This window comes from Vulpes vulpes, chromosome 7, assembly GCF_048418805.1.
Source record: "Vulpes vulpes isolate BD-2025 chromosome 7, VulVul3, whole genome shotgun sequence".
NCBI classification, from domain to species: Eukaryota; Metazoa; Chordata; class Mammalia; order Carnivora; family Canidae; genus Vulpes; species Vulpes vulpes.
In genome coordinates this window covers 7,893,213-7,908,923 of record NC_132786.1, presented here as the reverse complement: position 1 = coordinate 7,908,923, position 15,711 = coordinate 7,893,213, and the positions used below count along the sequence as shown (strand labels likewise).

The 15,711-nt window shown below is 44.2% G+C and overlaps 1 protein-coding gene across 3 annotated transcripts in view; it reads right to left on the bottom strand.

Annotated features, from left to right (window-relative positions):
• The window catches only part of DENND11 (DENN domain containing 11), a 46,640-nt gene that overhangs the window by 10,858 nt on the left and 20,071 nt on the right, over window positions 1-15,711 (bottom strand). For all 3 annotated transcript variants that reach the window (XM_072762846.1, XM_072762847.1, XM_072762848.1), the window contains 2 exons: window positions 15,549-15,707; window positions 6,631-6,784 (listed from right to left, as the gene is read on the bottom strand). In XM_072762846.1, coding sequence (XP_072618947.1) covers window positions 6,631-6,784; window positions 15,549-15,707 — 313 coding nt within the window. The remainder of the gene's footprint in view (window positions 1-6,630; window positions 6,785-15,548; window positions 15,708-15,711) is intronic.

The window sequence follows — 15,711 nt, the reverse complement described above, 5'->3', positions numbered from 1 at the left end:
GTCACCCCAAGGGCTGCGTCTGGGAGCTGGGCCCCCAGAAAAGCTGGATTCCCATGGGCTCTGCCACTCACTACCCGGAGGCCCGGGAAACAGGCCAACACCTCGGGCCCACCCCCCGGCCTGCGACACGGGACCAGCCCGTCCCTCACGCGGCTCTAGGAGCATCTGAGGAAGGAAACACATGACCTGCGCAGCGCTCAGGAGCTGCTGGAACGGGGACCCCTGGCCCTGGGGAGTGCTTGGGGAGGGCCCGTCCACTAGTGCGCACACCCACCCCCCCGGGGGCGCTGGCTAGAGCCCCCGAGGAGCGGCGCCCACCCCAAGCTGCGCGGGGCTTGCTGGCTGGGAGCCCTGGGTCCTCCCGCAGGGTGCCTCCCCCTTGCCCCCCATCAGAAAGGGGAGGATCCCTCCCAGATCTCCGGGGGAGGCGCGGAGCCACCAGCCGTCGTCGGGCTCCTCCAATCCCGATCTTGCACCCGAGTCCCGAGGCCAAGAGACAGGAAGGGGAGCCCGGCCCCCCCGCCCCCCACCCCCGCCTCCCTCCAGCGTTGCTCTACTGCATGCAGGCCTGGCAGGGTTTTGTCCAGATCGCCTGCGCCCTGGGATCCCAGAATACATGATTAACCCTTAATTCTAGTCCTACTCATTCATTCATTCACGGATGCCCGGATGCGCTCAGACGAGAAATACTTCTCACGTGCCAACTGTGCACCAAGCACCGTGCTAGCAGCCTCCATCCACAACCAACGGAAGGGCCCAGCGCCCGCCCCCCATACAGCGTAGAGCCTCCTGGGAGAAGCAGGTGCACAAGCGATCACGTCTCAGCCCGAGGCCGTGATGGGAGGGAGCGGAGGCTGCGGGAGCGCCCAGGAGGTGCCCACTCAATTCTCGGAGAGACAAGGAGGCCTTCCTGGAGGCAGCGTGTCTCAGCTTGGACATGAAGGATGAACTGGACCGACGGTGTTCTTGGTAGAGCACCAGCATGTGCAAAGGCCCGGTGTCAAGAGACAACTCGTCACTTCCTGGGAACTGCCACTAGCTGAGGGCGATGTGGGAAGTGGCCACATGACAGACGGTTCTCCTGCTTCTACCTAAATCCACTTCCTCCATCTGGGCCTTGTTTTGTTGTAGCTTTTATAGGACACTCTCCTCCCTACTCCTGCAGCTCCTGCCTTCGCGTTTCCCCTCCCACCTCCCACGGCAGGTACTCCAGGCTCTCTGGACTCCCTCGGATCCTCTCCATCCCTCGCCTCCCCTCCATCCCTTGCCCTCCAGCCTTGGGGCCTCCGCGCTCCTGGGGCTCAGTCCCTACTCTCTCCCCCACATCCTCACTTCCTGAGGAGGCGGCACGTACCAGCCACTGTCAGAGCCCCTCAGAGAGGCCTCAAGCCTTCCTCCCCTGTCAGTGATTTTGGTCTCTGCAACCATCTCAGATCTAACCCTGACTTTAAAATTTTATTTTAAACCTCCCTTCATACGTTGTGTTGACTCTGTAAAAATTCATTGAGCTATATATGCATTTTTTAAAAACTTGTGTTTACAAAATATTATGTTTCAAGAGAAAGTTTCCACTGAACTTTATATGTACCTACATGTGACATTCCATAAACCACCAGCGGAATCGTGTCACATATACCACTGTTTCGAGCGCTGTCCTTTTCTCCTGGTCCTTCCCTTCTTTTGTACATATAAGCACCATCCCTCCATTCCTTACCTCACCCCCAGGTAATACATGGATTAGCAGCCTAACGTATACCCACACACTGTCCCACATGTGTGTATACATGTGTGTATCTATACCTACACCTGAGGCTGTAATTATTTTACAAAAGTGCATGATCATATCACATACAGTTTCCCGCACTTTGCTATTCTCACGCAAAGACACTTCCTGGTAGACCTTCCATGTCAACGACGTGTGCCCTAATTCATTATTTATAATGACTGTATAATATATAATGACTGTATAAAAATATTTATAAAAAAATAAGAATATTTATAATATTTATAATGACTGTATAATATATAATGACTATAAAAATATTTATAAAGAATAAAAATATTTATAATATTTATGACTGTATAATATGACTGTATAAAAATATTTATAATATTTATAATGACTGTATAATATGACTGTATAAAAATATTTATATTTATAATGACTGTATAATATATAATGACTGTATAAAAATATTTATAAAAAATAAAAATAAAAATAAATAAAAATAAAAAGATTTATAATTATAATGACTGTATAATATGACTGTATAAAATATTTATATTTATAATGACTGTATAATAATGACTGTATAAAAATATTTATAATTTTTATAATGATTGTATAATATATGACTGTATAAAAATATTTATAAAAAATAAAAAGATTTATAATATTTATAATGACTGTATAATATATGACTGTATAAAAATATTTATAAAAAATAAAAATATTTATAATATTTATGACTGTATAATATATAATGACTATAAAAATATTTATAAAAAATAAAAATATTTATAATATTTATAATGACTGTATAATATGACTGTATAAAAATATTTATAATATTTATAATGACTGTATAATATATGACTGTATAAAAATATTTATAAAAAATAAAAAGATTTATAATATTTATAATGACTGTATGACTGTATAAAATATTTATTTTATAATGACTGTATAAAAATATTTATAATTTTTATAATGATTGTATAATATATGGGGCGTTCCTATTCCCTACCACTCTATACAAGGCTGTCTTAAATATTCTTAAATAGACACCATTATATTCTGGGGGTTAATGAATATAGAGCAGACCCTAAGGAGTGGGACGGCTACCGCAGAGAGCGCGTGTAATTTTGATAAGTACTAACAAATTGTTTTTTTAAAAAGAAAGACCATTCACATTTCCATTTGCAACCCGTCAAAGTACCCTTCCCCTTGCATCAACCAGAGGTCGACATGTAAGTTAATTAGCTGCCCTCGATGGAGCAAAGGCAGAAGGCAATTTTGCTTTCTCTCCCTCTGTCCCTCCCTCACTGGAGAGAGAAGGGGGACACCCAGGTCAGATGCTGGTCACCTCCCTGTGGGTTTGAGACAGCCCAGCAGCAATCTGATTCAGAAGGAAGGAAAAAATGGGTCAGAGTTAGGAGTGGTGAGAGAAAGAGCAGGTTCAGTCAATACAGACCCAGAAGAGCCCTAATGACCCTCTGACCATTTCTTAATTATTGCCTCTCCGGGCATGCAAGGGCACGGGGAAACCTTTACGCTGCGTTCCCGGACTCCTGTGCCAGCTGGCTTCCTGGAATGTTCCTCCTCGGGATGCAATGACTGGTGATTAGAAGGCAGAAGGAAGGGAGGAGCTCACTCCTGCTGGTATTTTGCCAGCAGCAGAGGACACCTCTGATTCCAGCCTCCAGCTTCTCCCAGCAGCCCCAGCTCCAGCTGAGCCATGCCCCCCAGAGGGGCCAGCATCAGCAGGTGCTCGGGGCCTGAGACATGTGAGCAGGGCTGTGCAGGGCCCCTCCTCAAGCTCCCGTAGTTTTGACAGAGTCCTCTCTCCCTGTGTTATCCCAGCCCTGGGAGGGTGCACACAGCAGGCAGCCTCTAAGAGGGCCCTCAGCGATCCCCCCCTCCTTGGTATTTACAGCCTCATGGAATACCCCTTCCCTGGAATAACTCACTTTAACCAACAGAACATGGCAACACTGCAGGACTGTCACTTCCCATTAGGTTACAGAGGATTTTGATTTCCATCTTGCTAGGAGACTTTTTCACTTGCTGACTTCGATGAAGCAAGTCGCCATGTCAGAGAGACCGACCTGGCCATGGACTGGGGACCACCAAGAGGCAGCGGAACTGAAGGCCTTAGTCCACTAGCCCTCAAGGAAACCAGCCCCCTCACAACTACATAAGCTTGGAAGTGGCTACTTCCCCAGTCAAGCCTTCCAACGAGACCTCACCCCTGGTTGATACCTTGACTATAAACTCATAGGAGACCATGAAGCAGAGGACTAGCCCAAGCATGCCTGAATTCCCAGCTCACAGGAACTGTGAGATAATAAATATGAACTACTGTAGACCACTGATTTGGGGGTAATTTGTGACACGGCAGTAAATAACTAATAGAAGGTGGTAACCGTGTTGAATTACAAGTATCTAGATTCCTTGCTCCCTTTTTGCTCCTTCAGCCTTCCAATGCCTAGATTAGGGATCTCCTGTATCAAAGTATCTTGGGAATATCTAACATAGTTTGTGTTTTCCTGGCAAGACCCCTCACTGGTGCTTCTTGGGTTCAGATTCCATGGTCCAGTATTTACGGTTCTCTATGATTTGGTTCCAACCTATTTTCCCAATCTTTTCTCTCTTGGTCAGTTGACATAGAGATTCAATCCCAGTCAACCTACAGGCAGACCTCGTTTTACTGCACTGCACTTGCCTGGGCTGTGCAGATACTGCATTTTTTATAAATCGGAAGTCTGTGGCAACCTTGCACCGAGCAAGTATGTTGGTACCATTTTTCCAACGCACTTGCTCACTTCGCACCTCTGCATCACATTTTAGTAACTCTTACAGTGTTTCAAATTTTTCATTGTTCCTGGGGTGCCTGGGTGGTGCAGTCAGTGGAGCATCCGACTCTTGGCTTCAGCTCAGGTCGTGATCTCAAAGCGGGGGAGATAAGCCCCGTGTTGGGCTCCACACTCAGGGCGGAGTTGGCTTGAGATTCCGTCTCCCTCCACCCCTCCCATTTGTGTTCTCTCTAAATAAATTAATCTTTAAATTTTTTTTATTATTATATCTGTTATGGTCATCTGTGATCAGTGATTATGACTCATTGAAAACACAGATGACAGGGTTTTTTTTTTTTTTTTTAGCAATAAAGCAGGGTTTCATTAAGGCATGTACATTGGGTTTTTCTTAGACATAGTGTTATTGCACACTCACTAAACCACAGCATTGTGAAAACATAACTTTTGTAGGCGCCGGGAAGCCAAAAACTTCACCGGACTCACTTTACTGCAATATTCATTCTATGGCGGAGGTCTGGAGCCGAACCCGCAAACTCTCTGAGCTGTGCCTATAGCCTGCTCATGTGCCATAAGCCTGCTTTGTGCTTTCTCACATCTACATCTCCACGGGGGGTGGGGGGCAAGCACCGGCTTTGGCACGGGTCCTATGTTTAAATCCTGGCCCTATCTCCTACTAGCTGTAAGGCCTTATGTAAGTCACCGAACCTTTACAGACCTCCATTGGTTCATGTGGAAAACAGGGATGAGACGATCGTTCACTTTTAAAAATGCTGCAACGGGTACAGATAACTAGCTAGCAGGATGGGGTGCAGGGTCACGAACCGTGGTCCCACGAGCCCTGCCTCAGTCTGGAATTAGGATCCCTCACCTCTCGCCCAGCCAAATACTTCAGGGACTCAGGACCCCTGGGTAGCGGTTGAGCATCTGCCTTTGGCTCAGGTCATGATCCCGGGGTCCTGGGATCGAGTCCTGCATCAGTCTCCCCGCAGGGAGCCTGCTTCTCCCTCTGCCTGTGTCTCTGCCTCTCATGAACAAATAAAATCTTTAATAAAATCAAAACAGGGCAGCCCCAGTGGCACAGCGGTTTGGCACCGCCTGCAGCCTGGGGTGTGATCCTGGAGACCTGGGATCAAGTCCCACGTCGGGCTCCCTGCGTGGAGCCTGCTTCTCCCTCTGCCTGTGTCTCTGCCTCTCTCTCTCTCTGTGTCTATGAATAAATAAATAAAATCTTAAAAAAATAAATAAAAATAAAAAAATAAAATTAAAACAAATACTTTAGGGACCCAACTCTTCTTCCAAGATGCCTTTCCAGAGCCCTGGCATGATTTCTCCACCAGGGAGCCCTGTATCCCCTGAAGTATCTTGTGACCACCTCCAGGGGAGGGAGGAGGAGGAGCTTCCCGTTCATACTCCTCTCTGTACCCTCCCGACACCTAACGCTTGTGAACTGTCAACGAACACATCCAGGTTCACAGGCAAAGTACTTCAGAAAAAACACGTAGTAAAGGAATATCAGGAATACGAAAACTGGGATCCCTGGGTGGCGCAGCGGTTTGGCGCCTGCCTTTGGCCCAGGGCGCGATCCTGGAGACCCGGGATCGAATCCCACGTTGGGCTCCCGGTGCATGGAGCCTGCTTCACCCTCTGCCTGTGTCTCTGCCTCTCTCTCTCTCTCTCTCTGTGACTATCATAAATAAATAAAAATTAAAAAAAAAAAAAAAAGGAATACGAAAACTATGAACTATTGTATCTATTCATCAAATTCTTCATCTTTTCAGTTCTGGTGTCTGGTTTTAAAATATCGAAGCCAACAACAGAATCAAATCCACCCACCAGAATCAAATCAGGACCCACCGCGCCTGGCCTGCCTCACGTCACGATACATGGCTTTGCACCATGGTCAGAGCAGAGTCTAGAAAGCACATCGTTGCCTTGCGTTTTAAAAGGATCCAAATGTTTGGGTCAGAAACCTATCAAAGTCAGATTCTGGGCATGAGCCCAAGACATAAATTCCTTACGAATTAAAAAAATAATAATCAACAGCCACCGTAGCACACACGAGCCCAGGACCACGTGAGCGTGTGGCAGCCCTACCTTCATCTCAGGGTACATGTATCGGTGGATGGAAGGCAACCAGTAGACGGGGGGCAGGCTCCCACCTCTCCCCGGACCGGCATGGAGCACCCCTTTCTTGTCCTCATAGAATGCAGCCAGGTGGGAGTAATGTCCTGGCGTCTCCAGCTGGTGTCTGCAAAACACACACACACACACACACACACACACAGTGAGAAGAGCTCAGGCCCAGTCTGCCACTCACGCCCCCCACCACAAGGGCTTCTAGAACCCTCAGGGACGAAGTGATCAACTGAAAAGACCTCCATCCTACACTGGTGTTAGGCAGGTCCTTAGGGAAAGCTCACATGTGGGGTCTGACTCTCCCAGACACCACAGAACACACTGTCCTCTTCGTGGGAAATGCACAGAATGGACACGCTGTGACTGACGTGTGATGTTCTCGAGCAAGGCATGCTCAAGAGTGTGTGCCCCTTCCCAGAGCATGCGGAGACCGAGGCAGTTGGCAAGACCACAAACCCCCGGCTTTATTAAAGCTGCTCTCGGGATCCCTGGGTGGCTCAGCGGTTTAGCCCCTGCCTTCAGCCCAGGGCGTGATCCTGGAGTCCCAGGATCGAGTCCCAGGATCGAGTTCCAGGATCGAGTCCCATTTCGGGCTCCCTGCATGGACTCCAGCAGATCTTTCTTCTGGAGGAGAGTGGCAGGGGACAGGTCAACCCATAGCACCCCCATTAAACATAGTGCCACACACGGTACCCCAGCACTCTTGTACTTGACTTGAAGGCAGGATGCTCCATTGTCCAAATGGTTTGGGGCTTCAACACGGCTTTCTTGGTTTTAGGGACAGTTGATTCCCCACAGCCCGGTCTCTGCAAGCCCAAGCACTTGGGGTGGGAAGGTAAGAGGTCCTGAGTTTTTTTATCACATTATTACCCAACGCAGAAAGTCGGGCTCCCTGTTCAGCAGCAAGCCTGCTCCTCCTTCTCTTCCCTGCTTGTGCTTTCTCTGTCATTATCTCTGTCTCTCTCTCTCAAATAAATAAAATCTTAAAAAAAAAAAAGAAACAACCTAAAAATCTAATAGCAGTGATATAGTTAAATGAATCATGATACATCTATACACCGAAATGCTTTGAAACCACCATGATGTTGAGAACCATTATGCATGATATTCATGGAAAGGTTATCATACCAGCTTAGACATTTTAGATGCTGAATGACCTCCATATTCTTTTTTGTTTTGTTTTTAAGATTTTATTTATTCATTCATGAGAGAGACAGAGAGAGAGAGGCAGAGACACAGGCAGAGGGAGAAACAGGCTCCATGCAGGGAGCCCGATGTGGGACTCGATCCTGGGTCTCCAGGATCACGCCCTAGGCCGAAGGCACGCACTAAACCGCTGAGTCACCCAGGGATCCCCCATATTCTTTTTTAAAAATTGTACATGTATATATTTATACATGGGAAGAGGACTAGAAGGATATAGATGTTAATAGCAGATACGTCTAGATGGTGGAATCACATTCTTTTTATTTTCTTGAGCTTTTGTCTCTTTTTCAGTCTTCTACAATAATTATATCATTTTACATTTAGTCTTTTAAACTTTTCATTATGGAAAATTAAAACTTATACAAAGAGTAGAAAAAAGAATATTAAGCTCCATCATCCATCACTTAGCTTCAACAATGATCAATATTCTATCAATACGGTTACATCTACATCCTGTCCCCCCACTGCCATTCTTCTTCCTGGAATGTTTTAAAGTAAATCCCTTATCATAACATTTTACCCATCAACACTTTGGTATACATCTTTAACTGATAAAGTCTATTTAAAAAAGAGCATAAACAGCATGCCATTATCTCGCCTAACAAAATAATGAAGCCCAAACACAAAATAATACCCAGTCCACACTCAAATTATACCAACTGTCCCCAAAATGTTTTAAAGTTGGCTGTCTGAATCATGATCTAAGCAAGGTCCAGAGATGTGGCTACGTGTCATAAGTCCCTTTTATTTCATAACACTCCCTCCTTCTTTTTCTATTTTTTTTTTTAATTATAAGATAGTTCTCCAGTATCTTCTGACTAATAAGAACCAGTCACAGAAAGGACTAACTGGAGAAATACTGAAGCCAAGAATCATGGAGGAAATCTAATAAGTTTGGGATATGAGAAATAAGAATGGATAGAAAACACAGATTCAGTGTTTTCAGAAATCAAGTCTGGTTAATTTAAATATAAGTCACCAAAAATCTTTAAAATATATATATATATGTCACTGCTGCTGTCAAATACAGCCCTGGCCTGGACCTGGGCTCACCTCACATGCTTCTCTCCCCCTCTACTCTCACGGGAGTCCTTCCTCTCAAGCCCTCTGTAATCCAAGCTAGAAAGCCTTTCTAGCTGTGACTCAAATTCTAGAAGCCATGAAAATATTAATGAATTCAATGAAGCAAAACATCTGCATGACAAAAAGTCATGTGAAAAGATGAATGACAGGGGCACCTGGGTGGCTCAATGAGCTGAGCGTCCAACTCTTGATTTTGGCTTGGGTCATGATCTCAGGGTGGTGGGATCGAGACTTGTGTCAGGCTCTGTGCTTAGTGCAGAGTTTGCTTGGGTTTCTCTCTCTCCCTCTCCTTCTGCCCCTCCCCCAAAATAAATAAATGAAATCTTAAAATAACTAAAAGACGAATGACAAAGTGGAAAAAGATTTTCAATTTATTCTGCAAAGCACAAATCTCCCTACTACACAAAGAACTCCTAGATATTAATAAGGCCAACAACAGAAAGAAAGAAAGAAAGAAAGAAAGAAAGAAAGAAAGAAAGAAGAAAGAAAATTGGAACCAAGGCTAGAAATGATTCACAGAAGAGGAAAAGCAAATGACTCAAATAAAAAGATGCTCAATCTCACTCATAAGAAAAATGCAAATCAAAACTATACTCATGTACCATGTTTTACCCATCCAAATGCGAAAAAAATCTCAAGAGTTTTATTTTTGTGTTGGCAATGTTGTAAGGAAACTGCATTCTCCCGCATTACAGCCGGGAATGCAAAATGGCACAATCTTTATGGAAAATAATTTGACAATTGTCTATTAAAATTACAAATACCTCTTCCTTTTGAACCACCAATTTCTGGAAATTTAATGTACACATATTCTGTTCATATGTGAGATGATACTTGAACATAGGTATTCAGGGCAGCATTAGTTGTAATAGCAAAAGACCGGAAATGCCCAAATGTCCATCAATAAGAGACTTGATAAAATGTGATTCTTCTACAATGGGCACATATATAAGAAATTATAAACTCTCTGTACTGATGTGAGAGCATGATCTCCTAGATATATAGACCATTGAAAAAGGCAAGGTGTAAAAAATGACATGTATAATCTGATACCTTTTGCATGAAAAGGGGGGAATAAGAATATACATTTGTGTTTCCATACACACATTCTGGAAAGATAGATGGGAAATTAATGGCAATTACTGGGAGTATTGGATGGATATAGGAACTGAATGAAGTCTTTTTTTTTTTTTTTAAAGGTTTTATTTGAGAGAGCAGGAGAGAGAGCATGAGCAGGGGGAGGGGCAGAGAGAGAGGCAGAAGCAGCCTGCCCCCCGAACAGGGAACCCGACTTGGGGCTCGATCCCAGGACCCCAGGATCACGATCTGAGCCTAAGGCAGACGCTTAACCAACTAAGCCACCCAGGTGCCCCTAAACTTTTCATTTTATGTCAGTGGCAGAGACCGCCACTCTCTTCTTCCCTGAGTAACAGAACTTTCTGATTGTTTCTCGTCACACAGTCACCTAGTTAAGGACCACAACTGCCAGACCTTGCTGCTTGGCATGGCTAGTGACTAAGAACTGGCCAATGGCATGTTAGTAGAAGTGATGTGTTTAACTTGGGGTGTTCCTGTGTTTTTCCTCTTCCTGCAGGTCGTAAGATGACCTGGTAATGGTGAGTCAGCTTCTACCATGTGGATGAGGACAATACTCTAGGAGATAGGAGCGTACAAGACTCGGGTCCCAGGATGACCCAGCAGAACAGAGGCATCTACAGCACTGGACTGCTTCTCCAGTGACTGTGACTCCTCTGAGTCACTATATCTTGAGTTTCTTTGTTGTAGCAACTTAGCCTGTACAGCCAAAGCAGAAGATGGTGCAGAGAAATGAGTTATGCGTATCAGAAAAGACACTGTGGGGACGCCTGGGTGGCTCAGTAGTTGAGCATCTGCCTTTGGCTCAGGTCATGATCCCTGCTTCTCCCTCTGCCTATGACTCTGCCTCTCTCCCTGTGTCTCTCATGAATAAATAAAATCTTAAAAAGAAAAAAAAGACAAGACACTGTGGCCTTTGGCTTAGCAGCTGGCAAGGGACAGTGGTGAGAGAAGAGGCGTTGCAGACCCGAAAGCTGGTAGCCCTTGTTACACTTCTGCAAACACTTCCCAGAACTTCAGTACCTTGGAAGACAGATCCTGTGTCACCTGAACTTGTAACTTCAGGGGGGCACATAGAAGTAGAATGTTGACTGCTTATTTTCAATGACATCCTACCAGAAAAAGATGAAAACGGGGAAGAACTGGCCAGTCCGCAAGCTGAAATGGAAGGAAATGCAGCCTAGGGCAGCGTGTTCTGAGTTCTGCAATGTAATTTAATTGAGACTCCAGTGGTTTTGGGATCCCATGGGCCTGGAAAAGTCAACTGCTTTTGTACCCCAAAAGCAGGAGATAAGAATTTCTTTCAAAGCTTCTATGAAACTCTCCAGTTAAGAGTGGAGTCACGTATTTGCAAAGATCAGATTTAGGGCACAGCCTTGAGGCAGCTGCCATTAAAATGAGGAAAAGACAGATAGGCCAGGAACAGACACCAGTAACTATTCTGTAATCCACTGATTTAAAAACTAAGACCCCAAAGAAATCTTTGGCAGTGGAACTGGAACCGATTGGAAGCAAACAGACCAGAAGCCTAGTCAGTTTTAGAGGGATCTATATTGTCATGCGCCTGGTCTATAAAAGTCTGTGACTTCTCAACCCTTAAAGAAACCACTACACCCCCAAACCTACACCAGCAGGAAATGTGTTCTCCAGCAATGCAGCCTCAAGAAGATCATGTTTTGGGGACGCCTGGGTGGCTCAGCGGTTGAGCGTCTGCCTTTGGCTCAGGGCATGATCCCAGGGTCCTGGGATGGAGCCCCACATCGGGCTCCCCACAGGGAGCCTGCTTCTCCCTCTGCCTGTGTCTCTCATGAATAAATAAATAAAATCCTTTTTTAAAAAGAAATCATGTTCTCCAACGTCTGCTTTGGAAGTGGTTATGATGGAAAAGGGACAAAGAACCTTCTCGAGGGCAAAGTCAGGAGCGGCGAAGGAGAACGGGCAAGGGGATTGTCAATAATAGAACGACGCTTTCAATAAGGAACACACTGCTCTGCCAGGACAAGAAGCCTCCGCAGTCCCTGCTCAACAGAATTTCATCATCATTAGAGACGAATGGCTGTTTGGGTTTGTCACCCTTCCTCTTTTCCAAACAGGAGTTTGTACTGTGGTTCTTACTCCACCTTTTTTTTTTTTTTTTTTTTTTTTTAAAGATTTGAGAGAGAGTGCACACGCCCATGTGAGCAGGAACAGGGGAAAAAGGCAGCGGGAGAAGGAGAGAGTCCCAAGCAGACTCCATGCTGAGCGCAGAGCCTGACTCGGGGCTCGATCTCACGACCTTGAGATCACAACCGGAGCAAAAACCAAGAGTCGAAAAAATAAAAAATAAAATAAAATAAAGAAACCAAGAGTCGGACGCTTAACCAACTGTGCTCCCCAGGCACCCCCACTTACTCCACCATTTATATTGCGTTTGGAAGGTGCAGAGTGAATGGATTTGTCTATTGTTTCGTAGGATTTTAGGATACGAAGAACCATGTGCTGATCTGATGAAAGGACCTTGTATTACCCGGAAATCCTGGATTTTAGACTAGAAGCATTAAATGGATGGGCCTCAATGAGGTTTCTCTTGGGGTGAGCGGGATGTCCTTTACATGTGGGAGGAAGAGGAAAAGTGCACATAGATATCTGACTAGTGAGAGGGGCAATTTGACTCTGGGGCTGCTAATTTTGCCCCCAAATCCATCTGTCCCTTTTTCCTGTTTGCAACAGAACCACCAGATTTTTCAACTGAGCACAGGTCGCTGACCTAGAGACTATCTCCTCCATCCTCCAGTCTCCTTGGCTGTTAGGTGTGTCTTTGTGATGGAGAACTTGACAATAGCATATGAGAAGTGATGACGCAATTTCACAGGCTTTCTCTCCTCCCTCTGGGCTAGATGTAAACAGTGGTGAATAGCTCTGAACACTGGAGAATATCTTAAAACACAAACATCACTCTTAGGGTATGGTAGATTGATCCAAGAGAAGAAGTGAGGGTCCCTAAACACTCATAGGGAACAGCAGGCACCTGCCACCACCAGACCATTACATGAGAAAGAATCTTCTGTTTCCTTTGAACCATTGTATTTTGGGGCCTCTGTTACTGCCAGTTAGGTAGGACTCTAACTAATAGAATACCACCTTAAAATTTTTAACATTTGAGCCACAAGAAAATATCATCTGCTTGGGAAAACTAGTTTTTTCAAAAGGGATAGTAATTTTTTAAGAAATGTCAGGCTCCCCAAAAATGTTTTTTTTTTTTCTTAAGCTCCATAATATTACTTCGGAGACCCATCACTGAGGAAATATTTCAAAAACAGAAAAAGAGATCTACATGAAGGGGTTCACCACAGTTCCAAAATGTAAAGGAGCAATTAAAAAAAAGAAAAAAAGAAGCATGTAAGTGCTCAACCATCGGGACCAATCAGGAAACCTTATGGGACGACTCTAACATTACAGAGTTATTAAAATAATCATCAAAATGATAAATAGGATGAGGCAGAGAAAACACATGCATAACCAGCGCATAAAAGGAGGGGGGAAAAATGGAATGGAAAAGTTGAGTATTTTTTTACATGTGGAAAGGTTCCTGAAATTAAAAACAAAAGACGTTATCTCTAGATCAAAAGGGACAAACGATCCCTGGAAAGAAAGTTCAGAAACTTCATGGATAAAGAATCTACAGGGATCTAGACATCAGAGACTTCCCCAGACAACCAGTATCAGAAGATAGCACAGCAATACTTACAGCATCTTGAGAGGAAGAAGGAAAGATTCCAGAATCTTCTACCCACCCAGAGGAAAGGGATTAAATGCACAAGACCTCAGAGAAGGTAGGTCCCAGGAAACTTTCACGGGGAAAAGAATAAAGCGCTTGATGGCAAAACCCAACCAGCCAAGAAACAAATCCAATCGGGGCTGGGCCACACGGCAAGTCACAGCCACACCCTGGCCATGGTCGTTCACACAGAATCAAGACTGAAGAATGGTGGGAAACAGGATTATAGAAATAAACATAGAATAAATCCACAATATATAAGAACTGAGATGTGAACTAGGGTGGAGGAGCTGAGGGGTTTTAGAGGACAGACTGTTCACAACGGAAACATTTAAGACCACCAGTGATGCTTATGCTGAGAAAATGTTATTTATTGATAAAAATAAAAATGAAACTCTCCATTAAAAATAAATAAATAAAAATAAAAAATGAAACTCTATCTTTGTGGTTTTCATACTCTTTTTCCTTAACTTTGAAGGAATATTTCAAGAGATAATGTACCTCTTTGTAAAAACAAAACAAAACAAAAAAACCAACCAAACAAAACCATTTACTTTAAGTTTGACAATTCCTTCGGTTTCATTATTCTTTCCCTCTGATCCATAAGGAAGATTAAATTCAGTGTATTTCAAACTAGCCTGCTATATGATAAAATTAAATCCTCGTAAAGTATTAATCTGATTTTTGTAAAACCATTTCTATTTTAGAATGGCATTCACTGAATATTAACAATGGAAATCTTGGTGTTAAAATTCGGGAAGATTTTTTTTTTTAAATCCATTTGTACTTTTATATACATTTTAAAAGCTTTTTTTCTCATAAAAACAAATTTCATGTACTTTCAAAGATGATCAAGAAGATATAAAAATATATTAAAAATTATATAAAAATATATATAAATTAAATTTTAAAGCTATCGGGTATAAAAACATATGCAGAGAATGATACCAAGCATATATTTTTTTATATACACATGTATACCAGAAAAGAAGCAAATGTGCTAAAATTTTAATAATGCTTCAGGGATCAGGGATAGATTTCTCTCTCAAAATCTGAAATGAGGGCAGCCCGGGTGGCTCAGCGGTTTAGCACCGCCTTCAGCCCAGGGCGTTGATCCTGCAGACCCGGGATCCAGTCCCACATCGGGTTCCCTACATGGGGCCTGCTTCTCCCTCTGCCTGTGTCTCTGCCTCTCTCTCTGTGTGTCTCTCATGAATAAATAAAAATAAAATCTTAAAAAAAAAATCTGAAATGAAATTAGAGTGATGAAAAAATTTAGAAAATCATGCCTAGTTTTGCTGCTTCTGTTAAAAAAATTCCCCTTCCTATTACCACAAGCAGGAATAACCACCCCAAGTAATACAGGGTTAGGCTTAAGAAGAGTTCAGAGTCTGTTTGCCTACGTGGGGCGAGGAGGTATTTACTGTGGCTTCGGGTAAACAAAGATCACGTAATGGTCAACAGATCGTGTAATTCAACAAAACTGATGACACCAGGAGCAAACACGGAAGGCAAATCCACCCCGCTCTCCCTGCAGCGTGAAGAATCTTCGGGATTCTTCCAAAGCAGGACTTTGGCTGAAAGACCAGAGGTGTGACCATGGATGTGCGTGGCAGGGCATGTGCTGGCACACAGCCTTCATCACTGAGGGCCCTACACACACACACACACACACACACACACAGCAGCTGGCCAGTCCCTGTAGCCTCCCCCCACACGTATGCAAGCCACGTACCGAACCTGGTTCTCCAAGAAGTGCATGTAGCGGTAGAGCAGGGTGTAGGATGGCGACAGGATGCCCACGGACTTCATACGTGCCCCGCGCTCCAGCTCGCTCTCCACAGGCATGTTGGCGAAGCAGGCCAGGCCAAAGAAAGGCCCCTTTCGGAAGTAGCTAG